Raw genomic sequence first — 18,712 nt, forward strand, 5'->3', positions numbered from 1 at the left:
AGTCCCAGTGTCATCCCATCGCCCGCTTCCCATCCAGCTGCACTACACCCCGGAAGGCTATGTGAGCAACGGGACTAAGAGCCACTGTAGTTCTAGGAAAGGTGTTCAACCTGCAGAAAAGGTGACCAAGTACTCAAATACACTAAGGGATGCACCATCTGTATGATAGAGAGGGACTTAAAGTGCAGCAGGGAGCACTGAGGCTGGACATTTAGAGAAAGCTTCCTTTAAGGTCCCTTACACCAGGTCATTTTCCAGTCACTAAAGATGGAGAAAGAAAGGAGAAAGAAAAATAAGCCAAGAAAAATAAAGGGAAGTGGGGGGAAAGACAAGTTTTAAAGCTTCAAAAGCTAATTATCACAACTTCATCCAGGGCTGGGACACTATGTACCATCTTGCTTTATTTCCCTGATGCCAGGAGCCTTTTAGTCCAGAGGATGCACCAAAAGTGATGCCTCCATTTGTTGGTGGAAACCTGCCAGGGAAAAAACCAAAAAAACCATGCATACATCTATAATAGGTTGTGGTGAACGTGAAACAAGAATAGCAAGCCAGGGAACCTTCACATTTTGCAGGAATGGAGCTTCCATTCCCTTACACAAGTTAAATATGTTATTCAAAAGGATTTTCTCATGGGAAAAAGTAAGCAATCAGGAATGGAAATAAAGTGGTCAGAGCTGATTATCTTGCCAACTTGAGATGCCTTCAGACATTTGTTTGGAGCAGGGGAGCCTGACAAAACAAAGTATTCGAGTATAAATGCAAACACCACCATTTTGAAACAAAGGTTGATTTCTTACACATTCAATAACAATTATGCATGCACACGTATATACACATAGACACACACACGCTCTATGAACAGCTGACTACAGTAAGGGTTTAAGAGGAAAGGAAATGCAATGTCCGTATTGCATTTCCCCCTAAAGAAAGTGAGAAAGGACAGGAGGAATTCAATTGGTTTTTTCAAAACCACATTTGTGTTGTATGATTTTTGTGGAGAATTTCAGGATTTTGTAATTTGGGGGAGAATATGCAGACTAAACATTGACACTCCACAAATAAACCCTAAACAAAACCAAAAGCATTATCTGAAGTCTATTATAAACAACGCACAATCAAATTTTATTTTTTTAAAACAATAAATGAGCTTGGTATAAGTGTGGCTGTATTCAGACTCACCTGTTGGCATGCTTCCCCCTCTTTTAAATTTACATATCTTGAAGTCTTCAAATCCAGCTCCAAATCCACTTTGACAGCTCCATCTAGATGAATAGATAAAATACACTGACCTCTCCTACTTGAATTAATGGAGGATATATTAAATAGCATCTGTGGGAGGCCCCTTCAGAACAGGCATACCAGAGACACATACTTTATCCAAACCTACTCCATTTAAAAAGGGCAAACAATCCCAGGGGGACTGGGGACGGCAGGAACTATCTGCTTTAAATATAGCCTATTTTATTCCAAACTAGCTGGCATCAAATGTATTTATGTATGTAGAAAGTTCAGTGGGGTAGGAACATCTATTTTTGGGTTGCAGAAAGGTCAGAGGAATGCAAGACAAGCATTGGTGTTCCAAGGCTCTTGTAAGGATGTTAAATTTGACAGGTTTTTTTAGGAAAACACATTTTTAATAAAGAGATGCTGGTAGATGGCTCCATAATGATTACACATATTAAGTAAAGGACTGCACTTGATGATCAGCAATACAGCTTTTCTACTGCTTGGCACTGAGGTGTTGGGAACCTTTCTCATAACAAACAAAAAAATAAAACCCAGGGTTTTTTGCTTTTAGGGTTTGGGGCTTTTCTGTTTGGGTTTGGGTTTTTTGGGGGGAGGGGGAGATGTTCTGGGGTTTTTTAAAGTTAAATGAAATCATATTTTAACATACCTGTGCAAATAAAGAAGTGAGAATTTTCTGTTGCTGTCCTGAAAAACAAACGTAAAAAAAAGCTTTAATGGCAGTGAATTACGTAGTCAGACTAAGTAACGAAGTCTTTGTGTGGAAATGAGATACCATGGGAAAAGAGGTGTACCAGGCTGCCCCTTTTTAGTTTGGACTATAGTTGGAGTTCAGCATCCTGCCACTCTGGAGGAAACCTGCCATACTCAAAAGCATCCAAAGAAGCTCCAGCTGGGACCTGCCTCGCACACACCCTGCCTGTAGCTCCTGTGGTGTTTGGGTCTGAGAAGCTCTCGGCCAAGGCCACGGACACTGAGGCTCCAAAGTATTTCCAGCAGTGCGAGAGTTGCAGGCACAGTTTGGAAGCCCAGTGCTTCAGACACACTGCTACCTCTAACCTCTCTGGGTGCAGGAGCTAACCTCTTCTCCCCATGCAAGGAGAATATTTAGCTATGCCATCCATGTTCGCAGTTTCTCTATAGTTGCTAAGTGCAACAGAATAAAAAGGGGAAAAGCACATTAATCTTTTTATTTACTCTAGCAGCTTTCCCTTGTCTGCCGCACTGCCTGCCTTCCCTCAGGTCCAGCTGCATGTTCAAACTAAAGAAATCAGATAGACTTTGCTCTTGTTGGCAATCTTAAAATAAGTACATACGTTGCTTAACCCTTCATGGATGTACAACACTGACTCCAGCACTGCTGCCACCGCTTTCAAAGATAGACTCTGCAAGGCCAAGCTGAGTCCAGAAGATAAATGGAGCCAGGTTCTCAGCAGCACCTGCTTATATTGTATCTGCTCTCAGCATCCTCCCAGGGGCTGGTAAGTCTCAGTGGCCTCCTGGAGCATGGCTGCTCCCAGAATAGGACCTCCCAGAGGGCACAGCCAGCACTGCCACCCTACTTAGCAGATGAAGAGTCTTGCAATGAGGGAGATCCCAGCTGACCGCTTACACACGTTTTGGTCACACGACATGGTACAGTTTGCCCAGTTAGAGAGCAGTTACACATAGGGTTGCATGCAAGTGAGGTTCAGCATAGACTTTCTGCTCCATCAGACACACTGCCCAAGAGCCTTCTCTTTTTGACCTGGTTGTTCAAAGACTCAAGTTGTGTGCCCTTGCATTTCAAGTAAACTCAGCCTTTTCCTATAACCACTTCCAGGGCTGAGCAGATACTTTCCATGGAAGTCTGAAAGGATCGGGTATTTTTCCACTTTTTACAACTATGTTTAGATCAATGGATCTATCTGGCTTCCTGGTGCCCTTCCAGGATTAATGACACAGCAACCCTCATATACCCAATTAGGATGTTTGTGACTCACATTTCTGAACACATGAACATGAGCTGGAAGAGTTAGTTCTGCTGAAGGCCACGCAGACTGGGATGCAGTAAACCCTTATCTGACAGCTTTAGGACTATTAAACAGAAATAAAGGAATAAAGGAGAGCTGAGGGAAACAAAACTTCATGTCACCTGTCTCGAGCTAATTGGAAAGAGGTTGATATTCTGCTCTAACTTACATAAACCCAAGGAATGGAGAGTTAACATTGACCGCCAAACTGCACAGCTGTAAACACAGTGGAAGATTTATATTTTGAGGAGCTCAGTCTTTACCTTTGAAAGGATCTAGGATGTTGTTGGTACTCTTGATCTCTTCCATCATCTTCTTGTAGTCCAACTATCACTGTTGCTTTGGATCTTTTACTAAAAATGTAAAGTTTTCGAAGCATAACAGGAAGTGCCCTGTGGCCCATGGTATGTAAAGACAGATGAAGAAGGTATTCTCCAAGTCTGAATTTAATGTCTATTGCTTTGTTTTCTGCAGTTAGAGAAGACTGCACGCTCTGACCCAGCTGCTTTCTTTCAGTCCTACACTTCTATGAGTGAAATCTTGATAAAGTGGAGGTAAGACATTTAGCAATCACCTTTTACTTATGCCAAGGTGATATAGGCAGGTCTGTCGAAAATAACTGTCCATGAGTCAATGCATATAATCATGCCTGCTATGACTGAAGAATCATCATCCTTCATTATCTGTGGAAGACAAACCTCAATTAACAGTGAACGCAGCTGGTTTTTGGAGTTCAACAACAAAGAGGCTTATGAGGGTTAGCACATCAATGAAGCACAGTAATTGTTTCACTGTGCTTATTATCTAGCCCCTAAAGAAAGTGAGAACAGTCAGCTGGTAAATAAGCAGTGATAAGCTGTCAGAGCAATTTTGTGCACTAGTGGAGATACAATTCTTCTCTATACTACTGATCCTGGAGGAAAGCGCAATTTCAGTCAGCTAGGTGCCTAGTGCATAATGGTCCAAGAACAAGGGGGAGACGCTTTAGCTTTACGTGGGGTCAGAAAAATGAGAGAGGTTCCCACCCAAATTCTTCACGACGACGTACTACAGCATTCTCTGTGCCTATGGACTGCACAGACAGAAGATAGTCTCTACCTGCTGTTTAGCTCAGGCTACAATTACTTGGGTTTTGATTTCCTGAAGTCAACGTGACGAGCTGTTGCCCACTGGGGAGTGTGGCATTTCTCAGGCCAGGCTACAAGTGGCTGTGATGAATATTGGAAGTCGACGCTACCCCACAACTAAGGCTCATTCTCAAATCCGTCTGCACAGAAACACCCTGAGAACATGCAACCACCCAGTTCCCTGCCTCGATTCACAGCCCCATCTCCTGCAGCTCCAGCCCCGACACACACCCTCTACATACCTGAGCCTTCCTCACCTCCTTTCCCCTTCCCTGGTCTGCCTGACCAAGCAAACCGCACTTGCCATGCTGACACCATCCTTCCCTTCGCTGTAGATGGGCACCTCCTCAGCTCTCTCTGCTTCATGGCTTCATGCCAGTCTCAGCTGTGGCAGACGATACCCATCTTCACCACAGGTTCAGTCCAAGCTTCATTGCTAGGCTTGACTGGTTATAACAATCCCAAACACACATTTACCAGCTGAGTAGCCAAGAGATATTAACCCCTGCTTCACCAGCACTGACCAGTACTGTGTGCTCCCACACAACACAATGCAGTCACACAGCAGCATCCAGCACTCCCCTCTCCACTGTGGGCATCTTCTTCATACACTGCCCAGGAAGCAGCTCTGCTAGCAGACAGGCATGGCACTGTTTCAAGATACTTGAAAAGGAACACCAATAAATAAAAGTGAAGAAAATCACAAGTACATCTACAGGTGAAAACCCTTGTCCCACACCAGGAATGTCAATACAAGTGAAGATTCTGGCTCCAGAATCCAAATATTGTCATGTTGAGTAAACACATTTGTTTCAGAAGAGGCCCAGTGTCTGAAACCCTTGCTGACGTCACCAATTTCTCCAGGCAAAATGCAAAAATAATTACTAGTAACAGCGACATTCTAAGTAGAGATTGTTAATATTAACACAATGGCTTAATAGGAACCTTTATGAGGTATGAATGCTGCCTCTCTTCCAGCTGAAGAAAAGACTAATACACATGTGGTTTTGATGCCCGCATTATTTTTTAAGAACCTTCTGTCCAGAAGAAACAAAGACTTTGCAGGTGTAGTCCTCAGCCCTGCAGCTACCTGGCACAGGGGATTTCTTACGGATCTCAAATGAGAATAAGGCAATTTAAGGTGCTAGAATAGACAAGAAATGAACACCCTGTGGCAGCCCTTTTTGAAACCTTTGCCATTTGTAGTGGCAAGGGCCAGGAATCTCTTTTCTTCTTATGAAGAAGCAGAGCAATGCCTTTGGAAGGCTTTTTTTCTCCTTAAGATGCAGAAGCACGGATCTTTCTCAGTGTTTTTTTTCGGCGGGGGCAGACTTAGCTGAAGATGTACCCACCTCAAAGCAACCAGGAAATTTCTGCCTGCAAAGACTGTGCTTCTGTCACACAGACTTCTGCAAGAACTATGTTGGTGTAGTAAGTGCTGTAAAAAAAGTTCTGGCTTTATACTTAGCGACCTGAAACAGGAAACACGACCTTGCATTGACTTGAGTGTACCGTACTTTCCTACTTTCAAACCCATTTTGCCCTATTTTCATATGTCTGTAGAAAAAAAGTGGATAGTCTGTAAACCTCTTTTTCATCATCTAGATCATAAGGCTTGTAAAATTGAGTCTGAAGACCACTTACATCTGATGGTACTTCTCTCTTACGCATATAGCTTCCTCTGGTTAACTGCGTATTTTCCTGAACTTAGAGGCAAGATTAAAAAAAAATCACAAGTATTAATTATAAATTAAGTCCTGGAAACAGGAGCAGAAGTTAAATGCCGAAACAGAAAACAAAGAAAAAAGAAGATTCACAAATTTTACACCTCACAAGAGTTTGGATTCAATAGAAGTTTATACTTTTGTTTTTTTCCTCTAGAGTTAAAAAAGCAATTAACATTTTTAAGTACACAATTTAAAAAATAGTGTTTAATGATTGACATGTTTTCAGTCAATTTCCTAAATGGCTTTAGCAAAATCAAGCACAATTCCTACAGTTACAGCAATTCAAAACTTATATGTAGATATTTATATTGTAATGTTCGTAAGTTATGCTCTCCACTTCCTGGAAAGGCCCTCTTTCATCACATAATTGATTTAAGTGTCATTTGTGAAATGTGTTCTACTCAGACACATACCTGTTTTAGCATTCTAGCCAAATTTTTCCAAGGGGCTTTTACAGGGATAAATCAGGGGTTTAGATCTATGACATTTTCTTAACAGGAATGCAGATGCAGTTTCTCATTGGAAAGACAGCCCTATTTCCAAATTAGCCCAACTGACGATAGCCTAACGAGAGGCAACATGATCTATACCACACAATTAGTGTTGCGTAAATCCTAATGTGGTGCTAAAACAACAGTGAAAAAATGTTTGGCTAGAGGCAAAAATTCAGCTCTCTTTCCTTCCGCTTCTTTGACTTAATGAAGAGACACACACTTAACTAACTGCTTTGGCAGGCCAGCAGGCTGTCTTTGCTTAATAATACCATTAGGAATTCCACAAGGTTTCAGCTTCTAATATTAAGGATCTTCAACATATACTTCTAAAAAGTGAACCTCAGGATTATTTTTCTTTTCAAAAGATTCTTTTTCTCTCACTTCCTCCCACTAGTTGCTGCATCAGGCATAACAATACACAAATACGCAACGTGCAGTCCAAACTGGGCACTTGTTTGTCACAGGAAAACTCAATACTTAAAGAGCACTCTGCTAGCGAAAGGATATTCAGAGCAACTCTGAGTTCACAAATAATAGAAATCTACCTTCCCCATATGCTTGCTTCAGGCTTGCCACATACATCTGTCTGAATTTGCTCAAAGGCAGGACAGCTCTTCATTTTACAGGTCTGAGTTGTGAACATGTAGCACAATTCCAGTTTCATATTCGCAACAGAAAACAAAGAATCTAAACACCAAATTGGGTCATATTTGTCCTTCTTCACACTTAATTAGATTCCTCTTTTTGGCTAGTTCAACAGTCTTTCTAGATCTAGTAATCTATAACAAAGCAACAGGCAGACAAGCATTTGAAAGATGGCTGGCTTTTGTCTTGGAGTCCACTTTCTTTTGTAAAAAATAATCATGTAACTTTTAAAGAAAAGATACTAGTGCCATAATCCAACTAGTTTCCTCCCCTATCTGTTTTATGCAGTATAAAATATAGCAGAAAATATAATTATCAGCTTCCTAAAAATGGGTGACATTTTTGTTAGAACAGGGGCAGGGGTGGGGGGCAACCAGAGATCTAAATGCGTAACCAGTAAGAATGTTAACATGCTCAGTCTAAAACCACAGCTTCCCAAACATCTGCTTAGCAGCCTAACTTTCTATAGTAAGAGATTCACTGAGCCAGAGAGGAACCAAGCATGAACGCAGAGCCCTACAATATTGGCCTGGACATCAGCTTGAACGGGGCAGGCTCAGAACTGGATCACTCCCAACAGCTTTTCTTCCCCTCCAATGTGCATAAAGTCTCTGATCCAGTGAACACCTAATTCGTTTAGTCAAACTGGAAGTTCTACTGATACATTAGCAAATGCATCATTGCAAATGCATCATTGCTCTACAGCCTCAATGTTACAGTATGCTTCACAGGAGAAAAAATTGATGGTTCAAATTCCATCAAGCAGAGGTCAAACTAAACAAACCCACAGTCTTACACATCATTGGCCAGTGTTCCCACCCCTAGACTAGAGTAGCATTTAGTCAGGTCACAATCCTTCTCCTTCTGATACTGCTCCAATCTCAAAAGACAGTACCAATCTTCAGGAAACGACCGCAGGATAAGAAACATTGCAAAAAAGTACCTCCAGACACAGATAGGGTAAGATGATTAGGACCAATTAAGGGTGGAATCTAAGACAGAGCCTTGCCATCCGCACTCCATGTTCACTTGTAAAGGCAGGTCTGTGACCAATATATTTACTTTACGCTTGGCATGACTGTGTTTGTGGTTCTTTATAGGCACTGAATGCAACTAATACACAATGCACAGCCCCTGTACATAATTTTGGATTCCGACAGCGAGCTTGACACAAAATTTTAGGAGGTGCGATACTCACAGCAGTGCTGTGAAGTCTTGGATTAGAGTTTCTTCTATCACAGCCTCCAGAAAATCTTAAGACATGGTTGCTACAGCCATGCTAGTAGATGACATGATCTGAAATGACTGGCACTTCACAGCCTCAGAGACCTCCTGCACCTTACAAAGGAACAGAGCACAAAAAATATTGCAAGGAGTAAGAAAAAGTTATGCTGGTGACCAAGTACATGGGAAAACAATTCGCATATCAAAGTGAAAAGCATCTTCTGATCAAAGTCTCCCTCGTTACTCGACCATCTTGTACACAGGGTCTCCAACTTGAATCGTTCCAGTTTTGTCAACGGCAAAGTACCTTCCAAAGAGAGGGCTGGATTTGTATATGTGTTGCTCAGATGGATCACATAAGCGGTAACTGCAGAGAGAGAGCACTTCTTTAGAATCGGTGGTAACAAATTGTGAACATCAAAATATCAGTGATGAGAGAGACGACACCTGAATAGTGATGCCTTGTTTCGGTCATCACACTAGACTAAATAAATATTGTAATTAAGAGAAACAAGGAGTTCAAATGGAGAAAAAAAGCCTGATTGTATTCACAGATCCGTGTATAATACACATACAAAAGACTTTTTAAAAAGAAATGCCAAACTTGCAAAGTTATACATCTGAATACCTTAAATACCTGTTAGCCCAGGCATTCGCCCTAGCAGAGATGAAAGGGACAGGGAATGTAAGGTTTGCAAGAAAGAAGAGAGAACTTCCTCAATTTTCTTACCGTATAGAATTGCAGAAAGTAGAATGGAAGCCAATATACACAGACCTTTACACTGCATTATTATGCCCCTCACATAATTCAAACCACTTTTAAAATACTAGTCTAACATCTGTTGGGATCTAGCCTAAATCCACTCCCACAGCCTAAGAAGCACTGGTATTTTTACAACCTTTTCAACGTTTCCAGGGGCTCCTTCCTGTCCAGGACCCCAGTGTCTGGGTTAACAGTTGTTAAAATACACCTGCAATGACAGACAGTGCCAAATCAATAACAACTTCTTATCATAAATCTCTATACATCTATATAAAATAATCAAATGTTTACCTGGCACAACACACTGTCCCTTTCATCTCCACATCGCCAATAAGAATCTCCTCCCAGGTGTCCTGAGGGAAGGTCATACACAGATTAGACATATCCACATGCAACCATTTTTCCAGGAGTGGCACAGTCATTCCTAGAAGAAGCAGTACCATTCCAGATGATCACCTTTACTTGCACCTTCAAAATAAGTACAGTTATATTATGGTACTATTTTAATGAAAAACCTGCAGTCACTGCATTCATCCAATTCAGGATCCACTAGTAATTTTATCTGGAAGATACACAAGTAACAAATCCCGTTCTGCAGCATGGACTTGTCTGAACCTAAAGCAAGCTTATTCTTACTGTATGTGTGATAATCTGATCTGTGACCTCTCATAAGTCACCGCTTTTGCAGAAAGGAAATTTTTAGTGGAACTAAGTTTTCACTTCTCATCTACGCAAGCTGCCTATTGCAATCTCTCTTGGAAGACAAAAACCCATTCCCACTTTAGGAACTTCTTAGATTTGGGAAATTATCTGATCTATCCAGAGCAAATTCTTTGGAAAAACGGCAACATGACATAAAAACATGTAAACACCACCATTACCAGTTCACTTCATCACCAGGTACCTTCCTAGATAGTGTTTTTTGAACTACCAGAATATTGTCAGAGATGCAGTGATAGACTGCAGTATTGCAAGGGTCAGTTTTACTCTTGTGCCAAAGGCTGTAAAACTGTCAATTTACAAATTGTTCATTTGTATCATTAATTGATCAATTATAGCATGCGTAGCTTTCCCTACTTTACACTTAAGATGAGCTTTCAGTAGCAAGCCTGTCATTTAAATACCCTTATTTTATCCTTTGCTAAGCTAAATAAGCATTCACGGACCTGTCTCCTCCCTCAGTGTTTCACATGCACTGATGTGAGCAGAAGCTGTATCTCTCTGGAAACCAGTTGTAAAAATCACAGAAGAGCAGCTTTCCTCATCCTTGTAGGCACCATCACATAAGGAAATCTGAGTTACAAAGAAACATAACCAAGCCTTCCAAAAGACATTTAAGACAGTTATTTTACCTCCTCAAAAGCACTGCAATCTGTCACAAGAATATTTGGCCTGAAGTTCTGTATCTTAACTTTCTTCTCCAGCCTGGTATTTAAATCTTCCAGTGAAGCTTCTGAGAGGATCAAGACTGGGCTACAGTCAGGATAGGCAACCTACACAAACACAAACAAATCCTAAGGCTGCTGTAAGAGCACGGGACGAAAGTTACTGAACAGCAAAAGGACAGATATGTTGGAACCAGTGGCCACATATTAGCTGGACTGTTAGGCTGCTGCACTCAGATTTTAATTTTCCTGAAAGTAGGTTAACAAGTAAAATAACATGCGCTTTCCTATTTCAGTAACCATGGCAAGTTCCATTTGCTCAAACTGTAAAACTAAACTTCTACTTATAAAATTGAACCAAAGTTCTATAAGGTACCACATCTTCTTACAAAATAATATTGTATGCATGTCCCAGACATTTATTCTAGGTGTTACAGACAGAATTAAGTATATCAGTAAAACATGTTATGGTAAGTTATGAAAGGTAATTAAGAAGTTTATGGACCTGCTGAATTTATCTGGTTGACTAATCCACTAACTGGATTTTTCTATATAATGAATCTATCTTATCACAACACCAGAGGGAGTTTCATATACAGAACAGCAATACCAAATTGCAACTGTCCATTTGTCAGTCTAAGTTTGCTTGGAAGTGGGAGGGCTGCCCTTTTAGCAAACAAGGCCAATGAACAGTATTAAAAGAAAACTCCTATATATGCTAGTTCTACAGAAAAAAAAAAAAAAGGAAATTTGGCAAGAATTTCAGTGCATACCTCTCCTCCTGTCTTTCTCTTACATTATCCTTCACCACCCCCCACCTTGTACATACCTTTACAACCACCAGAAGATGAGTGGTGAAATACCTGTACAAACGCTTCTGCCCTCTTTTCATGTTAGGATTCCTGAATGTCACACCTCCTAATCTGACATCCCTTTTGCTGAAACCTAGTCTTCTGTATTGGTCCCAGTGCCCTTACATAATAAACGCATATCTATAGAAGTCCCTAATTGAATATACCTTCTCCTCTGTGCAACAACAAGCAAAACACTGATGCCCTATAGGTAATAACATCACATGAGTAAGGCAAGGTATTCACAACTTGCATTTGCTTAAAAAGCTTACACTCATCAGGTACAGTTCAAACCATCTTCCTGTGAGAGTTGTTCAGACAGAAAGAAGGGCATCAGTGGCTCCAATGGCATGAGGATGAGCACAGCAACCCCTTTCCCTGCCTGCATTAACTTTATCTAATCACACACCTTCAAGCCTCTTCCCACAGAAAAAGATAGATATGAAACCTCTGTAACCTTCTTTGGATTTTAATTCCTAGGCCCACAACTACAGAGCCCTGGGTTAAGCATCGTTCCTTTAAACAAAATACGAGGTAACACAACTCATATCAGTACACTCCTAGACCTAACAAGGGATAGGGAACGGAGGTTTTCTATGCAACACAGATTACACCATCAAAACATCTTTAAAAACATAACTTTTTTATATTTACTGAGGCACAAAAGGAATGCTATTCTGCAATGTAATAGTTCCTCTTCAAACATCAGCATCAGACTCTTTAGCTGTGAATGGTCAATAGCTTAGAACAGATTTAAAGTAAAATTCAAGCAAGTCATCTCATCATAGAAAAGAATATTCATGTAGTTTAAGTACATGACTACATACCTTGCTAAACTGGGCTCAATCAATCACCAATGACGGAATGGGCATGTTTCAATGGGTGGGTGGGAAATGGTTAAAAGAAAGTACTTCTGAGAAAATAAACATTCATTTTACCTCATCTGTGGTTCGGAAAAGTTTTATTACGTCCTTTGACTTTCTTGGCATCATGGAGGGCTCAAAGTGCACCAGTCGATACGGCTCTGAATTCAGGAAAGTGGTGATCCACTGAGCTACTTCATCTCCACAGTCCCTGCCTTGGATATCCAGTCCGAAGAGCCTGAAGAGTCACAAGACGCATCAGCAAGTTAGCTGGAAAGCCAAAGGCTCAAGGATGTTTATTGTTCAAAGGCAAACAACTTGGTTTAATACTAGTAGCAAGATACAGTAAACAAACCACCTGGATTATAATGAGGTGGAAGTTGGTTTCTGAATTTGGCACAAGGGTCATTCCCAGTGTGCAATGTCTCTGTGGCCACCTTGTTTTGAAAGCTAAGTAATATGGACATGGCCAGACAATACCAGCTGGTAAAAGAATGAGCTGTGAAATAGCCTTTAGGTGCCCAGGGCTAAATGTCACATCAATGACCAGTAACAAACCTACATGTTTGCCATACCTGCAAGCAAAAAAAAGGGTCTACTCTTGCATTTGCACGCGATTGCAACACCAAAAGATAAAAGGTAATTAAATTCAGAAAACGAATCATAGTTTGAAAGGATGTGGTTAGTTACTGTAATTGACATTTACAAATGTTATTAATTTTAAGTGTCCCTGATTGTTAAGGAAGCTCTCCTTCAGATTTTAGTGCTGTAAAAATTTAGCCAGAGCTGAGTGAAACTCTCGAGCTCAAACTTAGCATATAGAATAGCTCAGTATCTTAATAGAGGTTAAAGATTTATAATGGAAGCAAAGTCCATGTGGCATAAAAAGCCACCGGCAGCAGAATACAAACAAGTTTACGCAAGGAACGCTTTCCTGGCAAGAAAAGGTCAACCTCAACTCAACCTTTCAATAAACTTCCAACACCAGTCATGAATAGTTTTACTACTCTATTAAAAGTAGCGATTTTGACCCAAATGCACTGCAGTTTCCTGTACCTCTGCAATCATACCCTGGATAGCTTAAAGCATAGAGATGCCCAGGCAGTTCGTCTAGTCCGAGCCCAGCTCCTAGGAGCCCTCCTTTACTCATCTGGGGGAGAGATGAATCATTAGGGTGCTGGCAGCAATATCTCTGCTTTATTTGCTGGGATCCCTTTATCAATGCTGTGGTACAGGTTGGGGTTAAATGCCATTGCCACAGACAGCATTCAACTGCCTTTCTCTTCCCTCCATTCTCTCAGTGTCTGCATGCCTTCTGGCTGGCAGGACAACAGAGGTGAGTGTCTTACAGCTTCCAACACTACTGTTTTCCACCCAGGAAGCAGATCTGTCCTGAGCACTCGGTGGTATAGGGATCCACGGGACTAGATCATGCAATTTAAGTATTGCAACACAAACTGACATACTGACAAAGGGCACAAATGAAGAACACGCTTCTTAACCAGAGGGCTATAGAAACCCTCTAACATTTGCACAAAGAGAAACTATGCCTACACAGTGGCTTCAGTCCTACCTTTGACTCGCCCCAACACAGGATTTTTAAATAGCCATGTAAAGTCTGCAGCTGGACATACCAGTTTTAAAGATTAGCATCTGCACAGCCTTTTGCAGTGAGAGGCACTACTGCATTGCCTCAGCTCCCAACTACTGGGCATGAGCCAGCACCAATCTGAAGGCATCATGCTTGCCCAGTGGTGGAATAAATACAAGTCTGTGCAACGAGCCTTGGTGGCAGAGTGTACTGTGCAGTAAGACAGCTACTGCTACTCACAAGCTGGAAGGGAAGAATCTAGGAGCAAAAACCAAATCTTCATTTGCCTGAATATAGTACTATTCCCAAACCTCATTCTTACGAATGGCTGAATGGATTAGAAAGAATCAGCCTTCAGCTGACAAATGGCAAATTGTTTAAGCACAGCAGAGTCATACAAAACTTCAGGTTTCCTCCTGAAAAGTATGAGGCTATGTTTAACTATAGGTATTGCTAATTTCATATCCTATGACACCACCTACATTACCAAACAACTCGGTAATTTTTAAAGTCTGTTTACATGCATCTAACGTTTGCTTATTTGCATTCCCAAATTCCAGCAATTTTAAAGCCAGAGTGTGCTATAGTTTATTAAGGCAAAGAAAGAAAAAATCAAGAGAAGAACAAATCACTGAGATGTAAAATTTGAAAATCTAAGATAGTTTTTCATTACTGAAATGCAGTTAGTCTATTTAAATATTTTTCTAATGGCACAACAAATTTTAGAAAAATAACATCTTGAAAACTGCATGTTTCTGTAGTGTATGTGTCATTAGCTAACATATACACATTATAGACAGATTTTTAAAAGACTGTCCTATTTCTCCATGACTTGTAACTTGCACTGGCCCTGTATAAACAGAGATACTGAGCTATGCTGATCAAGGGTTTCCACAGCAACAGATTTATGCTAAAAGCTAGTGAATGCAGTTTCTTTTCCGGCACTCTTTTAGTTTTAATTATAGCAGCTGGTACATTAACCTTCTCTGCTACCCAAAGGAAAAACACTTATCAGTATCTCTGTATGGGCTAACACCATCTCCAGTTACTAAATGGTCTTACACATTAATTGACATTTTAACAGGGAAAAGGTTTTCTGCTTCCCCCGGCAATTTTCCAGCATGGATTTCAATACATGGATAAAATAACTATGCTTGCATTCATCTGGCATAACTCTAGGCACACAGCTAAATGACTACAATTGTAACCCGTTCACCTGAAACCCCTTTGAGATAGCACCTACAGGGAATTACTTGCTCTCTGGGGATGCCCATCTTTCCCCAGTGACCACAGAGTAAGCCTCGGGCAACCAAGTTATTAATCTAGGCACCTCAGTTAAACACCTACAGACAGGGGTGAGCAAATCTAAACCCTTACATCTCACCAATTCCAAATGGCCAGTGTGTATCCAAAAATGCTGACGCTACTAGTGGTGAGCAAGAAATACCAGTATGTATGACTGAGGCTCTGAGATGCAATTGCTCACTCCAACAAAAATGAAAACACTAGAAGTAAACACAAATGAGCAAACATGACATTCTATGAAGACTGAAGATCACAGTTCATTTGGCAGATATAAAATGTATGGTCTTTGAATACTGTGTCATCTTTTCCTGAGATTTGTTTCCATCAGCGTTTAGCAGATTAAAACTAGACCTTTTGTTATGACAATCAATCCTGGCCTCCTGTATAACACACAGCAGAGAATTTCACAGAATCACGGAATGGTTTGGCTTGGAAGGGGCCTTTAAAGATCATCCAGTCCAATCAGGTTGCTCAAAGCCCCATCCAGCCTGGCCTTGAACACTGCCAGGGATGGGGCACCCACAATTTCTCTGGGCAACCCACTCCGGTGTCTCACCACTCTAATTGTGAAAAGTTTTTTCCTTATGTCTAATCTAAACCTACCCTCTTCTAGTTTAAAACCACTGTCCCTTGTCCTGTCAGTACAGGCCCTAGCCTGAAGTCTCTCTCCATTCTGGAGATGGGGAGACAGACCCTCCCAGAAAAGAAGCAGAAGCCCCCAACTTTCACCCTCCAATTTCTGCAAAAGAAAACGCAAACCATCACACAGTCTTGAACAGCAAAGCATGTAAGCGAGAGGCGGTATTTAGAGAGAAGGGAGGGGAAACGACCCTCCTTCATTACCTGCAGTTCTGCACGGGATTTTTCCTGGGGAGCTTTACAGGCAAGCACAGCTTCTTCATTTCTGGGGCCTCCAAGACCAAGTGCCCATTCTCACAGCTGACAGAAACGAGGACCAGCCGCGGCTCCTGGCGAGCTGTAACCATGTGCCCATCTTCCTTGGTCACAAGCCAGAACCTGTAGCGTGACGGGGGACAGAAACGCGTCGACCAAGGTTAAAGGCCGGCGCCGGGTTCAGGCTTACTCCCGCAGCACTGCGGAGTGCCAGGCACGGCAGCGCCCGCCACAACAGGTGCCTCTTCAAAGGCGTTGAAGAACAACACATCGAACAAACGCGGAGCCAGAACCGGGCCCGACAGCAGCGGGGCCTGCCCCCGGCTCGGGCCGGGCAGGACTGCCGCACCGCGCCGCGCCTCGCCCCGCCGCCCAGCCCGCCCCCGCCGTACCTGTCCCGCAGCTCCCCGCTCCGCAGCCCCATCGGCGTCACCTGCGCCCGCCGCACCGCCACCCCCCGGCACGACTTCACCGGGTACACGAAGAGGCTCAACACCGTCCCCACCCGCTGCAGCCGGCGGCGGCGGCGCTCCGCCGCCCGCCTCCGCCCGCCGGCCCAGCGCCAGGCCCCCAGCAGGGCGCCCAGCGCCAGCAACGCCGCCGCCGCCCCCCACAGCCAGCCCGGCCGCGCCGCCCGCAGCGACAGGCCCAGCGCGCCCCTCGCCCCGCTCATGGCGACTGGGCCCCGCCGGCGGCGGCGCGGCGCCCGAAGGGGCCGGGGCAGGGGCCGGGGCCGGGGCCGGGGGCGGGCCGCGGGTCGGCGGCCGCCCCCCTCCGGCCCCGCCGCGCCTGGCGCCTGAGGGACCTCGCTGCGGGCAGCGCGCCGGCGGGCGGCGGGGGTTTGCCCGGCACCTGCCCGCCGCCCCAGGCCGAGGCCTCCGCGGGGCCGAGGGCTTCGGTGGAAGAAGAGTGCGATCGCAGCGTGGAAAATAAAAGTTTGAGCGCTCGCTGCCAGCGGCCAGCTTGACGAAACACGGGCAGCAAATGCGTTTCTTCTAACATCTGGGCTTTCATTAAAAACAGCGTTGCAGAAAAAGTATGGGCTGCCCGAGCAGGTGAAATTCAGCCGTTTGGTGTGACTCGGAGAAGAAGGGGGACACGGGTGGCTGGAGGCGAAGAGCTGGTGTGGGGGGCGGCAAGTGGCGGCGCCTGAGGTTGGGGTGGGGGGTCCCAAGCCGTTCGGCTGCCTTGCGGCCTCCGCCTGGCCCAGGTGCCTGGTACCAAATTCATGAGACCCCCTCTGAGAGCTTCCCTCTGGTCGGCAGGGTCGCGGGGAAGTCATTTTGTGGGACACCCGGCTGCGAGGGAAATATGACATCATAGAACAGGCTGGAGTGGCAAACGCTGCTGTCGTCACAGGTCGCTCCTTGCAGGCAAAGCAAGAGCCTTGGCTGTTGATTTCCCCCAGCTCCCCCATTCAGGCTTGCAGGGATCTGGAGGCCCAACTCACAGACTGAAATTTTTAGGACCAGTGTGCCGAGACCAAAGTCCCAGCAGGTAGGAGACGGGGAAGCTCAGCGTTGGGCATTTCCGAGATTCGGGCAGCCGGGCCACAATGGATTACTGGAAATGCTACGTCAACAGCATCCTGGCGGACAGGAACGTTGAAGATGTGGCTGTCGTGGGACTCTCTGACAATAAGTGCGTGTGGGCGGCCAAGCCAGGAGGGCTCCTCGCAGCCATCTCGCCTCAAGAAGTGGGCTTGATCACAGGCCAGGATCGGAAAACGTTCCTGCTAACAGGAATCACCATAGCTGGCAAAAAGTGCAGTGTGATTCGTGACAGCCTGCTGGTGGATGAAGACAACATGATGGATGTCAGAAGCAAAGGCAGTGACAGCAGATCCATTTGTATTGGCAAGACCCCCAAAGCCCTGATCTTCCTCGTGGGCAAGAAGGGAGTCCACGGAGGAGCCCTCAACCAAAAGGTCCACGATATGATTGTGGGCATGAAAGCATGAAGCAAATAGTGCCAGACATCTTGTGCCTGAGCACGGGGGCACAGTCGTTGCTGTAGCAGAGAAGGGAAATAAACCTGATTTTGTTGCAGGTGTCTTTGCCTGCTTCTTTCAGGTGGAGGGGTGCTGGGCAGGCAGCAGTGCTGGGACACTTAACAGTCTGCCTGACCAGCTGTGGTGCAGAAGGGAGTAACATGTACATTCCTCATCAGAATGCTCGGTATTACTTAAGTGGTCTCCCAGCCATCTTGGGTAGTTGCTCCCTGTTATTCTCATTTTGCTGACTGATTTTGGGGTGAAGGTCTCTGATAACATTAGCTTTGAGAAAAGGCAGGAGGGAGGGCAATCCCTTTGCCCTCTCGTTTGCCACTTTGCTGTTTAAATCATGCCCTAATGCCAGTCATGGTTTTTGAGACCTACCTTCTACAAGTAGGCCACAACACTAAGGATAAGCAGGACTTGTGTATATTTTGAATTTGCCCCTGGAACAAGCCCAGTTCATTCTGGAGATTAACTATTGATCAGCAGAGCTTTGCGCTGCTGTTGGACTGTGTGGGAGGCACGTGCCGAGATAGTCTGCCACCTGCTCACCTTCCATATCATTTGAAACCTCTTCTTACGCTACC

The 18,712-nt window shown here is 43.9% G+C and overlaps 2 protein-coding genes across 2 annotated transcripts; one reads left to right on the forward strand and one right to left on the reverse strand.

Moving 5' to 3' along the window:
• Window positions 1–6,225: 6,225 nt before the first annotated feature.
• On the reverse strand, window positions 6,226–16,817 carry MTARC2 (mitochondrial amidoxime reducing component 2). The gene is made up of 7 exons (XM_052806054.1): window positions 16,522–16,817; window positions 16,079–16,252; window positions 12,415–12,577; window positions 10,593–10,733; window positions 9,532–9,593; window positions 9,377–9,448; window positions 6,226–8,844 (listed from the first exon to the last, which is right to left on the reverse strand). Exons 1-7 carry the CDS (start codon window positions 16,800–16,802, stop codon window positions 8,718–8,720), a joined length of 1,020 nt encoding a protein of 339 aa, XP_052662014.1. The 5' UTR covers window positions 16,803–16,817; the 3' UTR covers window positions 6,226–8,717.
• Window positions 16,818–16,902: 85 nt separating this feature from the next.
• Window positions 16,903–18,177, forward strand: PFN3 (profilin 3). The gene is made up of 2 exons (XM_052806055.1): window positions 16,903–17,184; window positions 17,395–18,177. The coding sequence occupies exon 2, from the start codon at window positions 17,685–17,687 to the stop codon at window positions 18,087–18,089; it is 405 nt and encodes a 134-aa protein (XP_052662015.1). The 5' UTR covers window positions 16,903–17,184; window positions 17,395–17,684; the 3' UTR covers window positions 18,090–18,177.
• The last annotated feature ends 535 nt before the right edge of the window (window positions 18,178–18,712 follow it).

Source organism: Harpia harpyja, chromosome 13, assembly GCF_026419915.1.
Source record: "Harpia harpyja isolate bHarHar1 chromosome 13, bHarHar1 primary haplotype, whole genome shotgun sequence".
Taxonomy (NCBI): domain Eukaryota; kingdom Metazoa; phylum Chordata; class Aves; order Accipitriformes; family Accipitridae; genus Harpia; species Harpia harpyja.